General features: G+C 42.8%; 1 protein-coding gene across 2 annotated transcripts; it reads right to left on the minus strand.

The window, feature by feature from the left end:
* Window positions 1-30: 30 nt before the first annotated feature.
* Window positions 31-19,482, minus strand: LOC311004846 (electrogenic aspartate/glutamate antiporter SLC25A12, mitochondrial-like). 2 transcript variants are annotated; one of them, XM_083997025.1, is made up of 18 exons: window positions 19,314-19,482; window positions 18,716-18,769; window positions 16,653-16,795; window positions 14,981-15,096; window positions 14,056-14,195; window positions 12,641-12,787; window positions 12,275-12,413; window positions 11,265-11,358; window positions 9,510-9,594; window positions 8,157-8,238; window positions 6,908-7,066; window positions 5,847-5,899; window positions 5,550-5,630; window positions 3,209-3,349; window positions 1,427-1,565; window positions 950-1,108; window positions 722-812; window positions 31-622 (listed from the first exon to the last, which is right to left on the minus strand). In XM_083997025.1, exons 1-18 carry the CDS (start codon window positions 19,323-19,325, stop codon window positions 415-417), a joined length of 2,043 nt encoding a protein of 680 aa, XP_083853151.1. In that variant the 5' UTR covers window positions 19,326-19,482; the 3' UTR covers window positions 31-414. The 2 variants fall into 2 exon arrangements, with proteins under 2 accessions (XP_083853151.1, XP_083853152.1); XM_083997026.1 differs by having other exon boundaries at window positions 19,210-19,338.
* Window positions 19,483-20,109: the final 627 nt, after the last annotated feature.

Consider the following 20,109-nt stretch of genomic DNA (forward strand, 5'->3'; position numbering starts at 1 on the left):
TGAGAATGTACTTTTCACACAGTAGAAACAAACAGTTTGAATGATTTATTTCAATAAAATACAATAAATACATTTAAATTATTTCCCAAGTCCCTGGTCTTGATTTCAAAATAAACACTTTTGAAAACATCTGTACATCCTCATGTCTCTGAAATGTAACCGACACATGCACACCAAAGCTTGTCGCACGCCAGAAAAACCACCAGTAACAATCTTTTTTCGTAATGCCATAATGTCCCTCTGTAGAGAAGTCCAATATGTACAATAGGGTTGTGCAAGCTACGCAAAGAAAAACAAGAAAGCCATACTCATGCAGCATTCAAAGTAAGACAACCGGCTCAAATGCGCTGAATTGAATCGTGGTTCAATAAAACCATTATGGAGGAAACGTTAACGACAGGAGTGAGCGGCGCTTTACGAGGCCTGTGGCTCCGTTTTGGACTCCGCTGGTTTGATTGTCGCCTCTCCAGAAGGCTTGAACTTGGGCAGGTGAAGGCCAAACTTTCTCTCCACGCCGGCGAAGGTTGCGGCCGCCAGACGGTAGCCCCCCACGTGGTCCGCAGTCACAGTGGGAAGGTCGTGGACGGTGGGTTTGTGAGTGGGCTCGGAGCCAGCAGGACGGCTGAGGAGGAGAGTCGAGATTAGGGCTGGAGAGGAGAAACCCACTTCATGGTATTAATGAGCGATTCATTCTGGTTGAAAACGGGGTCAAAGCACTTACTGTCCTCCAAAGTCAACGTAGAGCCATCTCTGCAGTAGTTCATAGGTCACCAGGGTAACGCCGAACTGTGGTGAGGATCTGAAGACGCGAGCTAATGGGAGAAGGTTTGAAAATTACAATGTGGGATTTAATATTTCTCCAGTGGCTTCCAGACAATTACAGCCACCACAGCGAGCCTCATTTCCCAGTCATGAAACCACTCGGGACTATGAGTGTGTGCGCGTTTACCTGCTGCGCCCTTCCAAAACGCCCTGAAACCTTCCTCCTTGAGGATCTTCTGGAAGCAGTCGATGACTCCGTTGTACGACGTCTGGCCTGCTCGGGCCGCCACCTGGAGCCTGGTCTTGATGACATCAGCAGGGGTCACCAGCGAAGCCGCCGGCACACCTTAGGAGTGATTTTCACAACAAACGTAATGAAGCACTTTCACTATGCACAGATGGTGTCACATTCTGACATCCCATCACATCCCATCACACACACAGGCCCTGAAATGGCTCGAGCTGTATTGAGTAATATGACAAAAGCAATATATATATACACAGGCAGGCTATTGTGAGGTTCAGCGCATGGAGGAAACGACAAACTGTGAGGAAGCCGAAATGTATTCGTTGGAGCAGATAATGTAACAGATGGCTGAATAAAAACACAACATGTTGCTGTTTTGGATGTCCAGAGACCCTGAGCGTTCCAGATGTGCGTTACCTGCAATGGCTCCAGCAGTGAGCAGCTGCAGTGCCCCCAGCTGCCCATCCTCGTCCGCCAGCTTCGCCTTGGTGTGGGCATAAACAGGGAAGTAGATGGCAGAGAAGGGGATGTCGCGTAGGAAGCAGGCTTTGGCTCCCTGACAGAAAAAATAAATATATCATTTTATAAAATATACAGTATATACAACATACCAGGGCTTCTACATGGGCAGAGGCAGTGGCTCAGTCCTGGGAGTTGTCTTGTTCAACCTACAGGGGGGCTTTAGTGTTGATGATGGAGCCAAAGAGCCCCGGGCAGCGCTGCAGCCTCCAGAGAGAAATCCATCTCTCTCTCTCACACACACACACACATACACACACACACACAGACACACTCATCACCAACATGAACCCCAGTGCGCTGGCTGCCTCTACCAAGAGGAAGTCAGCATTTTTTTTAACAAGCCACACACTGTCTGCAACTCATTAAAATATTGAGTATGAACACATGAGTCCAGCTGTAAGTAAACCCACAAGGATCTGGATATAAGCAGTAGCAAAGTATAATCCCTCACTAATTTGCTGCTGGTTGTTGGCCACAGTTTCTTTTGCATGTTGAACACTGTTTTGGAAAATTGCAAGCAGTGAGCAAAAGCACTGTTTGATGTTCACATTTCTGATCCTGATCTCCATTATGTCTATGCACACATTCAACTGGTTGTTCAAATGCATTAGTATTTCATCTCTGTATTGTTATGGGGTGTGGGGATTAAATAATTTTAATATACGTTAGAGGAAATTAAAGTATATTCATTCAAGTTTTCTATTTTTGCTCAGGTGTTTTTATTTGTTACCTTGTTAACCTTGTTACCTGTTTCACTTCATGTAAAAGGGAAATATTACTTGTTTGTACTCACCTGTACTTAGTGTGAATTACTGCTACAGTGATTTGTTATTTTGCATAAAAATGCATGTCATCAATTATACAAATCAAATCAGTTATGAATTAAACAGGTCAACAGTAAAGCAAAGATTAACTCCATGTTTGCCAGTGACCACATTAAAATGCTTCTTATAGTTAATGCAGCATTTACAATCGTCTATGATGCATAAATTACTTCTTCTTGTTGCAGCAACAGGAGATCAACCAGCGACTAAACTTAACAAAAACTATTTGGTTGCACCTTATTTGCAGTTGGTCTTTGATCTCTATATTTTGGCTGCTGTTTGGACAAAATGAGACATCATCTTGTTGGCTACTTTGACAGTGTGCAAATATATTCTGATGTCTATCATGATTTATTTTTCACTCGTTTGCTTCCAAGAAAGGAGAATTTGTTTCTTTACTTGACCTCTAATATAGATTTCAAATGACATTTGTATAGATGTAAATTCTGTTTTCTTGTTCAGTTTTTTGTGTTATTTTCCAATTTGTGCTTGTATTCATCCAAGTTGCCATAAACTCCAGTCAGACTCTGCTGTTTTTAGAGAATTCTGTTTGCTGAAAATGTCGATCTTTTCGGGTTGAAATAAACATATCATAGTTATGAATGTGTCGCTTTCCATTCTCTTTTTTTGATATCCGCCTGTGAGCCTGCACCTCATTACAATGGGTTTGTGTCTCCCCTCAGTTTGTTATGAAATCATTTTCCAGCAACTTTGTTACATAAACTAAAGTGAACAACAAATAAACTCCTCATGTTGTTGATATTATATCTCGGGAACTTTGGAGCGCCTTTCACTGCCCTTGTATGACAGAGGTTGATGATGTGGAAGACGTCATGCAGAGGTGCTGACCTACCTTGTAGAGGCCAAAGAAGCCCAGGTCTCTCACAACATTCAGAGCACTGACCCTGGGCCCCGTAGTGATCTCTCCAGCCACCTGCAGACGGATCTTAACAATCTCCAGAGGATTGGTGAAAATCACCTGGGAGCCTCCAGCCTGCAGGACACAACAAGGAAAAAGAAACAGCTGAAGAGCGGTTTATATGTGGAGATCTAGATCCCTGTGATAAGTGAGGTTACACATCTGAGGGATGAACTCAGGGTGAAAACGGTAATGATGTGTAAGCGTTTTTTTATAGTCGTAATTTTCAAATTATCTCCGTAAACTTCAGCAGAAAAGATAAATTTTTTTGTCTGATCTGATTTGTCAGAGGATGGCCTTGACAGGAGGAGGAAAAAGCAGGCATTGATGAAACAACAATGGGGGTCAGAGCAGAGCAGGCGCGGGGTGAAGAGGAGCCAAAGCTCATGGTTGGGAAGCCCTGACCCTGGCACCAGCCCTCTGCCCCCTCACTTCCCCCGAGGCATCTCCTGTGGCAGGGCAAGCAGCCCCAGCCCGGCCTCGCCCCGCACACTTCCCCAATTCACCCCCATTCCCAGGGGAGAGCGCTGAGTCACCCGGGCGGCTCGGGGTCCTGGAGAGTAATGCCCCGAAGGCACAGCACCCTCTGACTCAGGCACATTTATCACACTCCCGAATCTAATCAGGCCCCAGGATGGCTGCTGGTGACATTCAGGGCAGGGGTCTTATCTGTAAACATCCGAGCAAAAGGTCTACAAAGTGCTCTGGCACATTTAGTCATTTTCAAAGTAGACGGGGAATATCCGCCGCTCTGAAGATTGATGCACTCGTCCCCTCTCTTTTATCTTCTTCAGTTCTCTCTTCTCATGGCAGCGATAATCTAACAAGCCACCAGATTAACAATAAACATTCATAAAATAACATGAACATGTGAGACAGTCGATATAAAGCACATGAATAAACTGGCGACGGCCATAGATAGATAGATATTCTTAGCCGTTCCAAATGTGTAGTGGAAACATCCTTATTGTCCCGTGTGGAGACCTGTGCTGCGACCACACCTCAGATATGTACCGCGTTGTCAGACTCAATCACGCTGAGCTAGGCCCCGCTTCATCCAGGACCCTCCAGGGCCTCTTCCTCCAATTACACCCTGACAGGGGTCACGACCCCGCAGACCCCGCTCCGTTGCGAGCAACCTGCGGGCTCTGCTCCACGGCCTGCCTGTTTCGTTTCACCACAGCCAGTGGAAAGGCAGAGCGGAAGAATTATATCTTTAATCCACTGCTGCACTAAAAGTATCTTGTGAGTCAAAATACAAAAAAAAAAATTCAGCTTCTAAATTTAACTTTTATATTTCAGGCAACCCACGAGCTGACCCGGGAATAACAACAATGCATCCCACACACACACATAAATGAGTTATAATTACAGTGCAATTTTTAAAAATGAGAACCATATGTTGATAAATTGAGTGAGATGAAATTCAAATGAAACTAAAATTTTAAATAAATGACCACTATAACTCAAAATAACAATTTGACATTTCCCCATAATTATAATCCAAAATACAATCCAAAAACACAACGGTCCACATGCTCTGGCCTAAACAGGGGAGTAATATATTTGATATCAACATCATGTACTGTGTTTGATTAAAATACCTCAACCAACTACAACAACAAAGTCCTACTTACACATGAATCAATCCATTATTATAATCCAGAAATAAAATGTGCATTAAAAAGTATGGATTATAAGTACTTTTACTTTATGCACACTTCGCTATAAAAGAAAGTAATGTACTTTTACTGAAGTGACATTCTCAGTGAAAGATGTAATGGTGTATTTTTATACTGTAGTATCAGGTCTGAATACTTGCACTGCTGTACATAATCACTAGTTTTTACCTGCACCAGACATCCAACCCTGCAGGTACTGAAACATTATATCATGCTACTGAACATCCAAATCAACAGAGTGTGAATAGGTGTGTGTTGGCAGCAATATGCTTTACATCTAAAATGTTTTCATAAGTGAACTGCTACATATGCCTCAGTGAGCAAGCAAATTGGTCATACACAAAGATTTCTGCTACAAGATGTCACAGTTACTTTGGCGGGTAACAACTGTTGGCTAGTGTGTATTTTAGTAAACTACTTAAGTGAACAGTGTCACACAATGAAACAAACTAAATAATTGTTCATATTATATATTATATATCTCTATACTCTGCATGGATTACTTTCAGTCATACACATTCTGTGTTATTTCACTTGGTTTTGAGTTCATCACCCACAGACTGAATTCAAAGGATCACTTAAGTAATGCTTACACATGCACCAGCCAGAATCTCCGCAGCCAGAGGGATGGTGTCATCTTCTGTGGTGAACTTGTCTCTGACAAAATCATTCATCTGAAAAAAAAGGGAAGAAGACATCAGGAAAAAAAAAGGCAGATGAGACACAATCTCAATCTTGATAGCAGGGGCATTAATGTTAACTTGTGGTTTCAGTCACATCTTGATTGCGAAGGCTGCGTTTCTTCTATGCTCTATGCATGTTTTTCATTCACAGTGAATCATTCAGAGCAACTTTTTGAACACTCTAAGCTACACAGTGGAATGACTTGCCGTGAGTTTGATAGCTTTCTCCGGGGCAACGCCAATGAGCTGCGGGAGGAGACCTGCAAAATATTATTCATAGATACCATTAGAATACCTGAGAGAGAGAAAAGAGAGAGAGAGACAAAGTCTGGCTCGAAATGAATGCACATTTTTTATCTTTGCTGTATGAATACATCCACTGACAGCTAGAACAATATAAGCTGCAGGGTTCTTGTGTGTGTAAAACAAACCCATAAATATTTACAGATGTGGCTGATACATCTGATGCACCAAAACACAAAGGTCCCATTGAAATTGAACAAAAGTCCAAAAAATATGACACTGCTGGTGAATATGGGATCAACATTGTTGAGGCTTGATCCCACTGTTGGTGGGGAACAGAGAGAGAGCTGTGTGGCCACGGACAAGATTGAGGAGGGGGAGGCGGGGGGGGACTGGGTGCTACGGTGGCGATAGCCGCCATACTGTTTCACCGCCTGTCCTTCATCAAGCCAGATAAACTTCTGAAGGAGCTGCTGAGTGAACGCTGCTGGTATGCAGCCAGAAAACAGCCGAGCGTGTCTGTCTCTAAGTCAATCACCCTCTTATCATGTGCAAGAGAGGAGGAGGGGGGGTGGGGGGGGGGTTTGGTGGGAGGCAGATCTGAGCAACAAAGAGCTGCAGTTGTGGAGGTAGCAGTAGATGGCAGTCTTGACTTCCCTCATATGAACAGCCTGAGGGTAGAAGTGTTGTATATCACAAGCCTTCAGCACCACGATCACCGCCTGGACAGAGGCAGATCAGACACTGCTACTACATGGATTCTTCTGGTCATTTTCCTTGGGGAGCTTTCCCTGGTATTGAGATAATGAAAACGCGACCCCTGGGTGTTGCTTTATTCTGCTGCTGAACAGGGAGGGCAAAGGTTTCTGGTATCAATTAGCAAACCATGCTGCTGATAATAGCACACTGACAAATCCTGATGCCTTCCCATCAGATGGTTTGTTTTGCAAAGACACCCCCCATGTTGACCTGCAACGTGGATCTCGGGTCCTTTTATGCGCTGTGAAACCTGTGAAGGGTTTTACCTCTGTAGAATCCAAAGAAGCCCTCGTACCGCAGCACCTTCTTCGCACAGTCGAAGCTGTTCTTGTACATCAGCTCTCCTACAAAGGAGCCTGTGGAGCGCTGGTTCTGCATGCGCGTCTTCACCAGGTCGATGGGGTACACAGCCGTGGCACCAGTGGCTACAAAACACACATATTTTTCACCGATTGAAGTCTTTATTCTGTATTTCTACAAACAATGACTTACCAACAGTTGTGACTGAGCACCTGAAAAACATATTTACATCGGTACATAATATGAAACATTTTACCAGTTAGTACAGTTATCTTAGACACATACTTAACACTGAGGATTAGGTTTGAAAAGCAGCTCTGTCATTGACAAAATACTTGATAAACATTCTTTGATTAATCCAAATGATTAATCAACTAATCATTTCTCTGCTCTAAAACTGATTTAGGGTTAGGGCTCTAAGACAGTGATCCATAAAAGCACCTTGTCACCCTTATTCCTTCCTATGCTTAATGCCATTACGCCGATATGTTTATGGGCAGGTTGTTAAATGATTGCTGGAAAATAAACAGAGCCGTGTCTGTGTGTAAACTAATAAAAAGCAGTTATTACAGTAGGAAGTCTGGTAACTGTGGGAAAACTGTTTGGGAAGGCAAGACTGCAGGTAGTTGCACTCAACTCCTGTTCGCAGCTCTACTTGCCATGTCCTGCCTGACATCAAAAGGCTGCTGTAATGACTCTTCTCTCAAACATACAGACTCATTCAGCACAGAGGGTGATAAACAGCTCATCACACTATGGCAGTTTCACCATATGCCTGTTATGATATACATCTCTTTCTATACTTCCCCCCCTGTCTGAACTGCCTACTGGTGAGCAAGGATTGATGCGTTTCTGTGTGCCTGGGGAGCACACACGCACACACACGCAAACACACACACACACACACAGAATCAGAGTGTGTTCCTGTGTGAGGGGCAGTTGTGTCAGAGGTTCGTTGTATCCGCTCCTTCCAGTGTAATTAGACGGAGATTCCAGAGAGTGCGGTTCCGGAAGATTTGTGTCATTCCAAAGCTCCGACTCCAACGACAGCCTGGAGCCACCGATGGCACGGCAGCACAAAGCCGGAGCCTCACATCACAGCCCCTCTCCCTTTGCAGCACAATGGCCGGCCCCGGGGCCTCGGCGCGCCAGTCTGGCCCGGCTTAGGTTACCCCTCGGGCGGGCCGGGGGCTCTGCGGCAGACATGTCACTCACCTCCAGCGATTGAGCCCAGAGTAAACCTGTAGGCAGACTCTGCAACCTGGAGATAGATGGGCCGATGCGTTTCGTGACCGTGCTGTATAGGAGAAAAAGACACCAGTGGTCAAATGAATCTGGAGGAAAAACCACGGGGGGGGGGGGGGGATCAGAACACCAAGCATGAATCGACTGGTTATCAAACTATAACGAACTAGATACATTGTGGAAAGAAAAATGCGAAAAGCAAAGGAATGTGGACATGTCATATAACGTCTGATTCATCATCAGAGTATTAAATGTCACAGACAGACCAGCTTTGATACAGTAAACGACTGTGTGAATCTGTGGCCGGGTTTTCCACACATGCAACATGTGGCGGCCTACGAGCTAAAGGTCGTCTTTTATTTTTACAACAAAGTATAATTTCTCTCTTATCTGCTTGATCTCCGTATCAGTGTTTGATGTTAAAAACGGAGCCTCTTTGTTTTCACTGTGGTGCAGGGGAACAGATTAGCCCTACAAGCCTTTTCCATGTCCAGATAAGTATCTACATGAATATTGCACAGTCAGAGTGAGACTCTGTTAAAGCGTGTGTGTGTGTGTGTGTGTGTGTGTGTGTGTGTGTGTGTGTGTGTGTGTGTGTGTGTGTGTGTAGGTTGAGGCCGTGAGTAACTTCTCCCAGACCAGATGAGAAGGGAGCAGAGCAGATCCCTCTTTTCCACTTCCCAGATGCTTCCACCGAGGGTTGCATGCTAACAAGATCGAGGTCTTGATCAAAGGGTTTAAACAATTAGCCTACTTCCACTAAAGGGCAGGCCTGAGAATTGCAGCCCCCCACCCCAAAGGAATCAAATTCCAGACCTCTGAGCACGAGTCCCAGGAGCACGAGTGGCCTGAAAGCTCTGACCACAGCCTGAGATAGAGCCGTGTTATCCGGTGGAGGCAGGAACTATTTTGTGCTCCCACATCCACCTTGACTCCCACTCCCCTTCTGCCATTAGCAGACTTTGCTAAAGGCTCCTAAAACTCCTCAAGGCTCACACTGATAAAAGTATTAGCTTCTCAGATGTGTGATTGCGGCTGATCCGTATGTGCAGCCGTACTGAATAAAATGGGGGAGAGTCTTTCATGGAGAGACGCAAAAAATCCATTCGTGTTCTATAGCTATAATTGGTGTACTTTTATCTGCGAGTTTAAGTAATGTACTTCACAAGGGAAGAAAAACATGGGCACTCTGCTAATTCAGTGTCTGAGCATTCTCTTTTTTTTTCTCGCTCCTTTCTGAGAAGGAAGCAAAGGGAGAGGGGGAAAAGGCTTTGATAAAAGGGACTAGGATGTGAGGTGTATTAGTGGAGTCAATCAGGGTACCTGTCTCTGGGCTTCTGCTAGGTGGTATGGCATGGCTCCTTCCTCCAGTGGAGCTATCCTCTCAATGTCTGCGTGGTTCAGCCGCCTTAACACACAGGGAGGGAGGGAGTTAGGCCAGGAAAAAGCAGAGAGCCCAGCATCTACTGTGAGCAGCAGCCAGTGATGTAAGATTTTCCACAGACCTTTTTACTGGCTTTAACTTGAAGTTACTGCAACTTTAATTTAAGCTTATATAAACCACAGACAAACAAAGCTGGCTCCGTGCCCGTGGCCCCAACAAGTAAATGAAAGCATTTTGTAACTCTGTGCTTGAGACACAAATATTCCCCACTGGCCTGACGCTTCATAAAGTTTGTCTTCATGCTTTATGTTTGTCTTGTAAATCAGCCAGTAGAGCAACTGTTGTTAAACTGAATAAGCAATAACTTTATCTTTACAGCCAATAAACAGTCCAGTAACATATAAAAAAAAAGACGTTTTGTATAAATGTTTTGAATACACATTCTGGATTTGAGGAGCAGCAGCAGAACCTACCTGGGTGACTGCATCGATGGAAAAACTAAAGTCTGTTTACAAATGTATTTATGTCTTTAATACGCCTTTAAAAATGTCTTTTAAACTGACCCCACACCCACAGCATATTTATTTCAGCGCAATAATAGCTATAAGTCTGACCTCTAATCCTTTTTCAGGGTGATGCTGAGAAACTGGTCCATGCATTTGTCACCTCTAGGCTGGACTATTGTAACTCTCTTTTGTCAGGATGAGACAGAGATCACATCTCTCCTGTTTTAGCCTCACTTCATTGGCTTATTGTACGATAGAGAATAGACTTCAAAATCCTTCTACTGACTTAAAATGCTCTTAATGACAAAGCTCAATCTTAAAGACCTCATTGTTCCTTATTGACCTAGTACACTGCGCTCCCAGAAAGCAGGTCTGTTAGTGACTCCTTGTATCTCTAAAAACAGACTGGGAGCCAGAGCCTTGAGTAACCAGCTCCTCTACTGTGGAACCAGCTCTCTCCATGGGTCAGAGAGTCAGACACTCTCCCCACCTTTAAGTCCAGCTTTAAAACCTTCCTCTATGACAGAGTTTTTCGTTAAGGCTGCCTACCAGTGCTCCCATTAAGCCGGTCTGCTCTCCCTCCTGTCCCTGTATATGGCCCAGCCTTCCCACCACTGCTGTTTTCATCAGCTCTTCCTTGACTGAACAATCCCCATTTATTCCATATTCCATGTTGTAAACTGTTTTCTTGTCCGTACACATCATCTACTGCACGTCGTCTGCCCGTCCTGGGTGAGGGATCCCTCCTCTGTTGCTCACCCTGAGGCTTTTATCCCGTTTTTTCCCTGTTAAGGGTTTTCTTGTGAGGGTCTAAGGCTATGTAAAGCAATAGCAAATAAATAAAACATATTAACTTGTTTTGCCTTGCCTTACCTAATCATGTTGGCAAAGTCTTGCTAGGAACCTCAAATGTATTAAATTAGTAACAGCTCAAAATATTTTAACAAGTTATGAAAAATACTTCACTATTGTAATTATATACATATATATAAAAGAAGGAAATACAACTATAACTACAATACAGCCTACATACATTTTTATTGATAAGAAGTCTATTTTGAGACATACGTATATGAGATACTGTGTAGAAAGACCAAAGTTATTTTATTCTAGATAAAACATGTTCAGTGTATTCACTGATGCACAGACGGACTGCACAAGGTAAATCAGAAGAAGTGAGAATCTTACCCAGAATGGGAGTGAAGACCAGAGAGCTGGTACAGGATGTCAATCTCCATCGGAGTGACTTGACCAAACTTATTGGCACCGTGAACAAACTCCTCTACAAAGCAGCACAGAGAGGAGGAAATTAAATGATGCCAACACGACTCAAGGCACTGTAGCGTCAAAACATTAAAGTCAAACATTAAAGTCAAACATAAAACGGAGAGGTTAGCTATGTCAGGTACTATCTACAGTGGTCTGGTATTAAATAGTATTTGCAAATACTGTTCCTTGCTTATTTGAGTTTTTGCTAAACAGGATATTTAAAAAAACAAACAAAAAAAGAAACACAAAATCAAGTCTGTAAGGTGCTTTACCTCCTTACCCTGCAGTACCCCCAATGTCACTCTTTTATATGTGCTTTATGTTCACTTCTGCTGAGAAGCCCCATTACCATCAGGTGGTCTTTTTCAAAGGAAACTGAATGGTAGTTGTTGAAGAAAGGAAAAGAGTTGGTTATTCACTTCAGCCACAAAGACCTTCGTGTCAGGTCCAAGGATTGCAACCTATAGTTACAAGCCTGCTTCTTTGATCTCGAGTACTGCGATGATATGCTTTTCTGTGACTGACAGCTGACATGAGTGTTGGCTTTTGCACCCATATTTTTGATAATACAAATAACAAGAATGATTTGCAAATACTATTTGTCCATAGTTTTTGCTTTACAAGGAGAAAACACTATGGAAAGAAATTAAAAGGAACAGTCTACAGCTTGGGTGGAAAACACAATTAGGAGCAGATGTGACTGACAGTAAGACTATCTGTTGCAGGTCTACATGTACAGGATGATCTGATTACCAGTTTAGAAATGTTCATTTACCTTTGTAATTTAGTGCTACAGTAAATGTTCCCTGTGTGTTCACTCACACCACTCTGTCAAGAAAGTTAAAATGTGATCGAACAGCTACATAAGAAACACACATTTCTGTTTCATTGGTGTCAAGAGGAGACCCGACAGTGTGTCTCATGTTTACCTTTGGTAACAAGTGTGTCTCTGTGTGTGCCGGCGACGGTGCTGTAAACCTTGCGCACCAGCTCCATGCTGTTGAGGAGGGCGTTGAAGGCATTGAAGTAGGAGAAGCTCACCATGTGGGAGGTGCTCCCTCCTGCAGCCTGGACAAATATCCAAAGTCTGTCATTCCCTCTGTGCAGGAGGACTTCACATGACTCTACTGTATTCTTTTAAACGTCCCTAAGCCTGCTAAATGACAGCAGCTCTTTGAAAAATGAAATACAAACACAGATGTCGAAGATAATTGTAGCCACTGAATCCAAACCGTTCATGCTTCTTAATAAAAAAAAATGTTCACAACTGCTGAAGGACTTTTTCTACAACTCACTGAAACCAGATTCTCCTCGACAAATGGGGTCAGCATGTGGTGTCTGATGGTGGCCATGATGTCGCTGAAGTCCAAGGCAGTGATGGTGCCACTTTTGTTCTTATCTTTTTGTGCAAAAGCCTGGCGGGCATGCTCCAGCTGTAGCTCCTGCAGCAACACACAGAGGAAAAACATACACAAACCTTCAGCTTACAAAAGGACTGAAGGAGCGTGTGCCTGAGATGGGGAGAATCGCATTACAAGTGAGAGGTGAAATTGAACTTTTGAGGAAGAAAGAATAATAATATCAGTGTTGGACAGACGTGAGAGTCATCAGATGTGACAGTGTCAGACGCTGGCTTTTCTAATCACCACTGTCTCTCTGGAGACTAATGGAAACCATGTCCTGAGAAGCCTGATCCCAGAGCCGAGCCAAGAGTCTGGTGAGACAGTCGGCAGGTGTGTCCGCAGGAAGATGATTCAGTATGACAACCATGCAATCAGAAAGGGATGCAGGAGGAGGCTGACCCCGGGTCAGTATGTACTGTCAAGACTCATCGCATATAACCAGAGGATCACAGAGCACTGTCACTGCAATATTCAGCTGTTACTTCATCTTTACACACTGGCTCTGATAACCTAATCAGTGGATTGTTGCTGGAGATTAATTCTCACAATGTTTGCTGATTATATTGTTGAAAACTCGTGATGATACTTTGTTGCCTCACAAAACACCGTACTCTGCCAAGCTCAAAAATCTTCAAACTCATCTGCTGTCAGCAGTCAAGGCCACATTCTGCAACAGCCACAAGGTGGCAGAGCCGAGACTGTTTGAAAAAAACACACTCAAATCTACACATAGACTTGTCCTCGTGCTTTAAGTAATAACGAGTTAAAAGAAATGAAATGTGCTTGGACATGACAGAAAAACAACACAATAATAGTGACAGAAGTAAATTAAAACCTCCACACAAAGGGGTCTTTGGTGCAGCGGTGGGAAGCCCCAGTCAAGTATGATAAACCACAAACTGGTCTGAGGGATCCCACACTGCAGTGGAGCCACAACGCAGCCTGTCTAACTCTCGGACCACCCAGCTTCTGCCTAAGACCACAGTCCTCGACTCCAACCCAGGTTCCTCCCTGACCGTGCCGCTTCTCTGAAGTCTCAATGAGATACAGGCAACAACCAATAAAGCAAAACAACAACATTAAGTGTCTCAGTGACACACTGGGCTACTGCAAACCACACGAACAACCAGAGAGATGAAACAGTGAAGATGAAACATCCAAAACATGTGAGTCAGTCTTTATGCTGAAGTGATCCAACCAGCTTTCATATAGGCATAAAGGCACGGGAGTGAGACTTCTAAAAATGTCACACTTGCTTTCATTGTAAATGTTGGACTTGTGCTTTTCTGTGATGCAAAAATGCATACCTGCAGAAACTGTGTGAACTCTGTATAGCTGAGGTTCTTGTTTCTTTCATGGCCGAAGTGTAGCCTGATGAACTCACAGTCCCAGTTGAAGGGAATGTGGTGATGAACTGCGGTCTGGCTGAAGATGTCACGTACATTCTCTGGAAGAGCGAAACATGAGTGAGCAGTGACAAGAGACAGAGGGAAAAACATGCAAGATGCAACTATAATGTCCATCTCACATCCTCATTCCATTTGTCAAGAACCTTGTTAAAGTAGAGGAAAGAGTCCATTTGGACTGTGCTGCTGAATGGGCTGTTTGACAGTCTCTTTCCTTTTACATTTTGACGGTTTTGAGTCCATCCAGGAAATTTTCTGTATAAGCACTGCTCTCAATTTCAGTCAGCTTTATGGAGGCCCATTGCACAGAAAAAGCAAAGCAGCAGCTCCCTTTGTATGACTCTGCACCTCTTGGTTTATGACATGCTGGATTCATTTCTCTTCTTGTCAGATGGAGCTGGTTATAATGTGATGTTCCACACAACTCGCTTTCTGTCCTGCCTTGGGATGAGACTTTAAAAATACAAGCTGCTGGCATATCTAATACTTTGTAGGCTCCAGAAGAGCCAGAAATGGAAAAAATGTGGTTAGTGCTGCATTTATTGACAACACATGCTTTGGTAATAATAGTACATGCAACCCTGAACATTCACTGTTACACTCAAACTCACCTTAAGCCCCCTGTCTTGCATTAGGTTTTTGGTACTTTCCAGCATTTCTATGAATAATCTATTGAAACTACATCAAGACGCATCTTGAATACTTTACATACATTCTCTATGAGGTCAGCATTCACACTCTGTATACATCACATAATGCAAGGTATCCTGTAATACGTGCATACACACCCACACCAGCATGCTGATGTTAAGCACCTTGTACATACCAAATGAGATATTCCCTGATCCACTCTTGTCGAACAACTGAAAGGCAACTATGAACAGGGCATCCGGGGCACATAGAACTGATTCAAAGGCCAGAAACTCCTGGAACGAGATCAGTCTGTTTGGACAAGAAAGAAAAAGTGCTATCTGAATAAAGAACATATATACAGTATCTTTGGCAAATGACAAAAGCTCCAAAAATATCACAATCTATCATCCTGCCAGTTAAATGGATGAGAGAAAAACACACAATACTGATAAGGCTACTGACTAAGGATAAGAGCAGGGATGTAAAACTAAATCTATTTTTTTTTAGCAAAGCTTCAAAGTTCACTCTTTCCCTTGGCAAGCTGATAAAAAAATAAAAAATAGTGCATTTAGTAGCCGTCCTGGAGCTTTCAGCTTTCACCATATCATATGATCATTGGTAAGTTCAAGTAAGTTTGCCCAGTTGAAATGGAAATGCATCCTGCATGGGCCCTTTAAGAACTTCTCATCCAGCTTCAAAAGTTCTTCATATTGGTTTTTATAATACATAATTGTTAATTTATCAGACATCATTGATAATATGAACTATGGACTTCACCTTTAAAACATACAAAGAGGAGATTTTAACATGCTTAGAAAAAGTGTATTTGAATATCTGTCTTGGACCCTGGTGTGACTGTTCTTTAGCTATTTATGAAGCATCTATGAGTTTAATTGCTGCTCTTTTATGTACAACAATGATCAGGTAGTTCAGATATATTTTGGCTCATCTTATCAATGGCATTAAATAAACGGTAGGATTAAAATTAGCTGATAAAGATGGTTATTTACTCCGCAAACATCATTGGGATCAATCATTAACAGTCCCTCTGGCACCTACACATGGTTTTATTTGATGGTGCACTGCCCCAACTAAATCTACAGAATATCTAGTCAATTAAACAGGTGGGGCACCTGGAAGAAAAACAACAACACACAGGTAGTGAGAATTCAGAATCAAAGTGGCTATTAGGTTAATTGCTGCCTGTGCTGCCTTTGAGGAATTAAAGTTATATTATTAACAACCTGTTGCAACAGGAGTACACGGTTTGCTTTGTTGTAAATTAAAGCTGAATTTTATTTTCTAAATAATGGGTGCCTTGAGGATTTAAAATTTTTAGACAGAAGCGGTTACTTTATTGGTTCAAAGATTTTTTTTTTTACAGGTTTTGCTTTTGTGATATTTAGCGCAGGAATATATCAACAGAGGAAGCAGCAATATAATGTAAGTACACACTTGCACATAACCCTCGCGCAGCAGCTAATAAAGAATTGTTGTGTATGTCTGTCAGTTCACACTGACGTGCTTGTTGTCTTTGTGTCATAACTGCCACTCATGTACTCTGGTATTGTGCTGACATCCTATAATCTGAAATTTCACTTGTAATTTACGTTGCGCTCAGGACAAGCTGAGGAAGTGTAAACAGCACAGAAAGATCATTTTCAATAGACAAATAAAAGCAAACGGGTGATTTGAGTCCACAAAGGGGTTTGGAGCTAACACTGGGGATAAAAGGCACAACCTACAAAACATTTGTTGAGGAAATTCAGACATACGTAAGAAAAACTAGTAATCTACAAATATTAACATATCCCAGCATAACAGAGGACCTCCGCAGCAACCTCCTCAGTATCACTGTAACTCACCCGTCTTTAGTGGTGTCAGCCACTCCAGCTATCAGGTCCACAGTTTTGGGGTTATGTTGAGGCTGTGTATGCAGACCCAGGTACTTCTGTACAAAGTCCCTGGGGGTCATATAATGCTCTCCATCCTCCACAACACTGGCATACTGCAAAGGAGAGAGACAGATGTAGATGTACTGTAGACCATGTAGACGTTGAATGTAGACTGAGAATATTAAAGTGTTGTTTACTGAAAGAAACTCATGTGGAGACTGAATACAAAACAACCAGTAGGTGAGGAATGAACAAGGCTGAGTTACTGTGGCTTTCTCAATTGGTATCTCTTTTCTGAGTGACTATACCATGTTTATATTCACTTTTCTGTGCTAGCACATATGGTTCTCAGTGGCCCTCCACTGTAAACTTAAACATATACAATACTGGTGCTGTTTCATCCCATCAGCACAAAAAGCAATGGACTGCCTATAGTCTCTTTCAAATCACTGTCGTCCTTTCACTTCATGCAGAAAACGATCTTTCTTCCAAAGAAGTGAATACATAGCTATGTATAAAAGGTGAAATATCTGACACACAACATAACATACCATGTAAATAATGCATACTGTACCATTTGCTTTCATCATGTTCTACAGTGTCCTTTATTTATTCAGGAACATACAGCTGGTCCATGCTCACAGTTACACAGAGTCACACCTGGAAGCTGCCCAGGACAATCTTTTGGCCACTGAGCAGCTACAATGGAGCATTTAGGGTTTCTCCACCCAAATGTATACAGTCTGTCTGAGGTTTGAAACAAGACTTTCCAATCACAAGCCTGCTTATAAAACTTTAAGGTCACCAATACCAACAATCGAGGTGAGCAATGTCATTATTTCAACTAATTAACTGAAATAATGGCTGAAAAATCAAGGTACCCGATTCAAAAATCCTACAGGTCTAATATAACCAGTTCCTCTCATTGATTTGCAATAGTCTTAAATAGCCACAGACCACAGCTCCTGTCTTAAAGAGGTACCTCCCTGTATAGCAGGACAGTAGGCTACGAGGGAATCTCTGTTGTGTCGTGTTATATCGTCATCTTGCACAAACCTAACCTTAACTGATAAAATACATCAACGATCAATGATCTTGCAAGTATTGTGTTTCAACTTCACATGACTGAAGCACAACAAGCACGGCTAACGCAGCAGTGTGCTAAACCTGAGATCTCAGTCGGGCTTTAAGACGTAAGTTCATTTTTAGCTCCTGGTTGGGTTTCACGTTGGAACAGAGATAGCTCTGGAAGCACAAGCGCCACATGAACTGGCAAGAGAAAGGCCACACTTGTGGGTCTGAGCCAAGCTCAGATAGAGAGAGCATGAGATAAACAGAGAAGGAGTGTGGGAGGAGACCTTCACGCCAAGTGTTTTCAAGGCTACAATTCATTGCACTCTGCTGAATTAATGTTTTAAGTGAAAATATTAATTCCAAGCAATTTATTGCCACATTTCAACATCACATGATTGTGTATCCATTCACCCTCACAGTAGGCCTCAAGTAGTTCTTAATCAAATTATACAGGCAGTCAGAATGAGCTTCCAGTAATTAACTCTTCCACCTGAATATGCATCACAAATTGCGCAGCCCTCTTATAGCAGAGTCAAGAGATGTGGGGGGACCATAAGGCGACTGGAACTCACAGCCTCTACTTTCAGGTACAAGTTTACACTCCAAGACCTGGGTAAAAAAATAAATAAAAACCTATACACTAATGACATGGATTTGTATCTTTGAGGGGTAATGGAGAGAGTACGATGATGAGATATTCAGTGACATGATCAAAACACACACTACAGACACATATGAAGTCAAAGTAGGAGAGATTCTTTCTTGAAGCAGGTCCAAAATTAGTCGAAGCATTTGTCTGACCTTTCCTAAACTATGTATCCCAGTGGACACCACATAGAAACTACCCGCTGACTGCAACATGGTAGTGGACTTGTAATTTACATGTTCTGCTTGTATCTGTATGTTGCCATGTAAGTTAATGCACCAAATGTTTAAACTCCTGTGAGTGACAGTCTTACCTTCAGAAATATAGTCTTCAAGTCAGTGGGGTCGGCTCTTTTTGTTGTTTGGACCTATAACACACAAGTTTGAATTTACTATAATAAAAAGTTCACATTCAGAATATCATGATTACATCTACACAACAGCATGCTACTCTACTATAGGTTCAATCAGTTTATCAATAAAAAAAATAAACTTCAAGCTGTCACTGTTCAGCTTTGATTTTTACGCAGTCAGCTCAGCAGGATCGATCCCAGGCGACTGTAAAAAAAGAAAAAAAAGAAAAAGGAACTAGGCTTCAACACCCTGCATTTGCAAATAACCGTGCTGCGATCCTTTTCAGTGCACATAAAACCGCTTCAAGTCAAATAGTCTCTGATTTGGAAATGCAACAGAGGAAAGAAATTACAGCTGTCTGCGAGGCCGGCAGAGATGCGCCTATGTCAAGATGCAGGATTAAAATAAAGGGGGACTCCGCCGCAATTTTTTTAGACAGAAGCTTTAAACCCACGAGTCCGCCCGGACAAGCTGCCCTCCGTGTCCGACATCGGTTCCTTCACAGCCACTTTACTGCCTTTAAAATTAATATGTGATAAGAAATATTGACGGAGTCACCTTGACCGCCATGCTGGGTGTGACGTCAGCTGCAGAGGACTGGCGCAGGCGCTGGGCATCGGGACGACAGCGGACACGACAGGACGGACACTGAAATATATTTAGCCAAGTATTGTCCTTTTCTGTCTGCAGGGCGGTGTGTCAGCTGAGGAGCCGCTCGGAGAGGTGCTCCGGGGCAGAGCACGAAGAAAGTTGGTGTGTGACATGTGTTACAGCATTTCCTGTCTGCTCGGGTTCAGGCGAGGACACGGGGGGACTGGGCTGCTGTGATGCAGCCTGCAGACAAGATACAGTCAACTAGTACAGCAGCAAGAGGCAGTAGCATCCACTGTTACATATACTACAGCTGCACATGCTGCAAGATTAATATGTATACGTTACAGTAACATTAACAGCAAATATACAGCTACATGACATATAGTCTAGCAATATGCAAAAACATATACCTAGGCTACAGTAACACACCACACGCAGCAATGTTATTATGCATAAACATAGGCCTACAGGAACATATCTGCTACATATGCAGCAACTTAGGCTGACATATGCATAAACATACAGGAACATGCACAACAATATGCTGCACCATACAGTAAGTAACACATGCAGCAACATGCACTCCAACATATTGCAGTAACATACTACATCATGCAACATGCAGTAGCCTTTAATGTGTAGCCTGCCTACAACATATAACAGTAATATGTACTGCAATACAGCAATACCTTTTTTTTTTAATCATTTGAAACTGCAGCTTCAGAAAACAAATGGCGTAGGCCCAATGTGTAGTGCTGCA

This window comes from Trachurus trachurus, assembly GCF_905171665.1.
Source record: "Trachurus trachurus genome assembly, chromosome: 21".
Taxonomy (NCBI): Eukaryota; Metazoa; Chordata; class Actinopteri; order Carangiformes; family Carangidae; genus Trachurus; species Trachurus trachurus.

Coding starts and splice junctions, on each gene's coding strand:
- LOC311004846 (XM_083997025.1), bottom strand. Junction 16,796..18,715: donor TGAAGACTATATTTCTGAAG/GTAAGACTGTCA, acceptor TCTCCTTTGCAG/TATGCCAGTGTTGTGGAGGA. Junction 8,239..9,509: donor TAGCAGAAGCCCAGAGACAG/GTACCCTGATTG, acceptor TCTCCTATACAG/CACGGTCACGAAACGCATCG.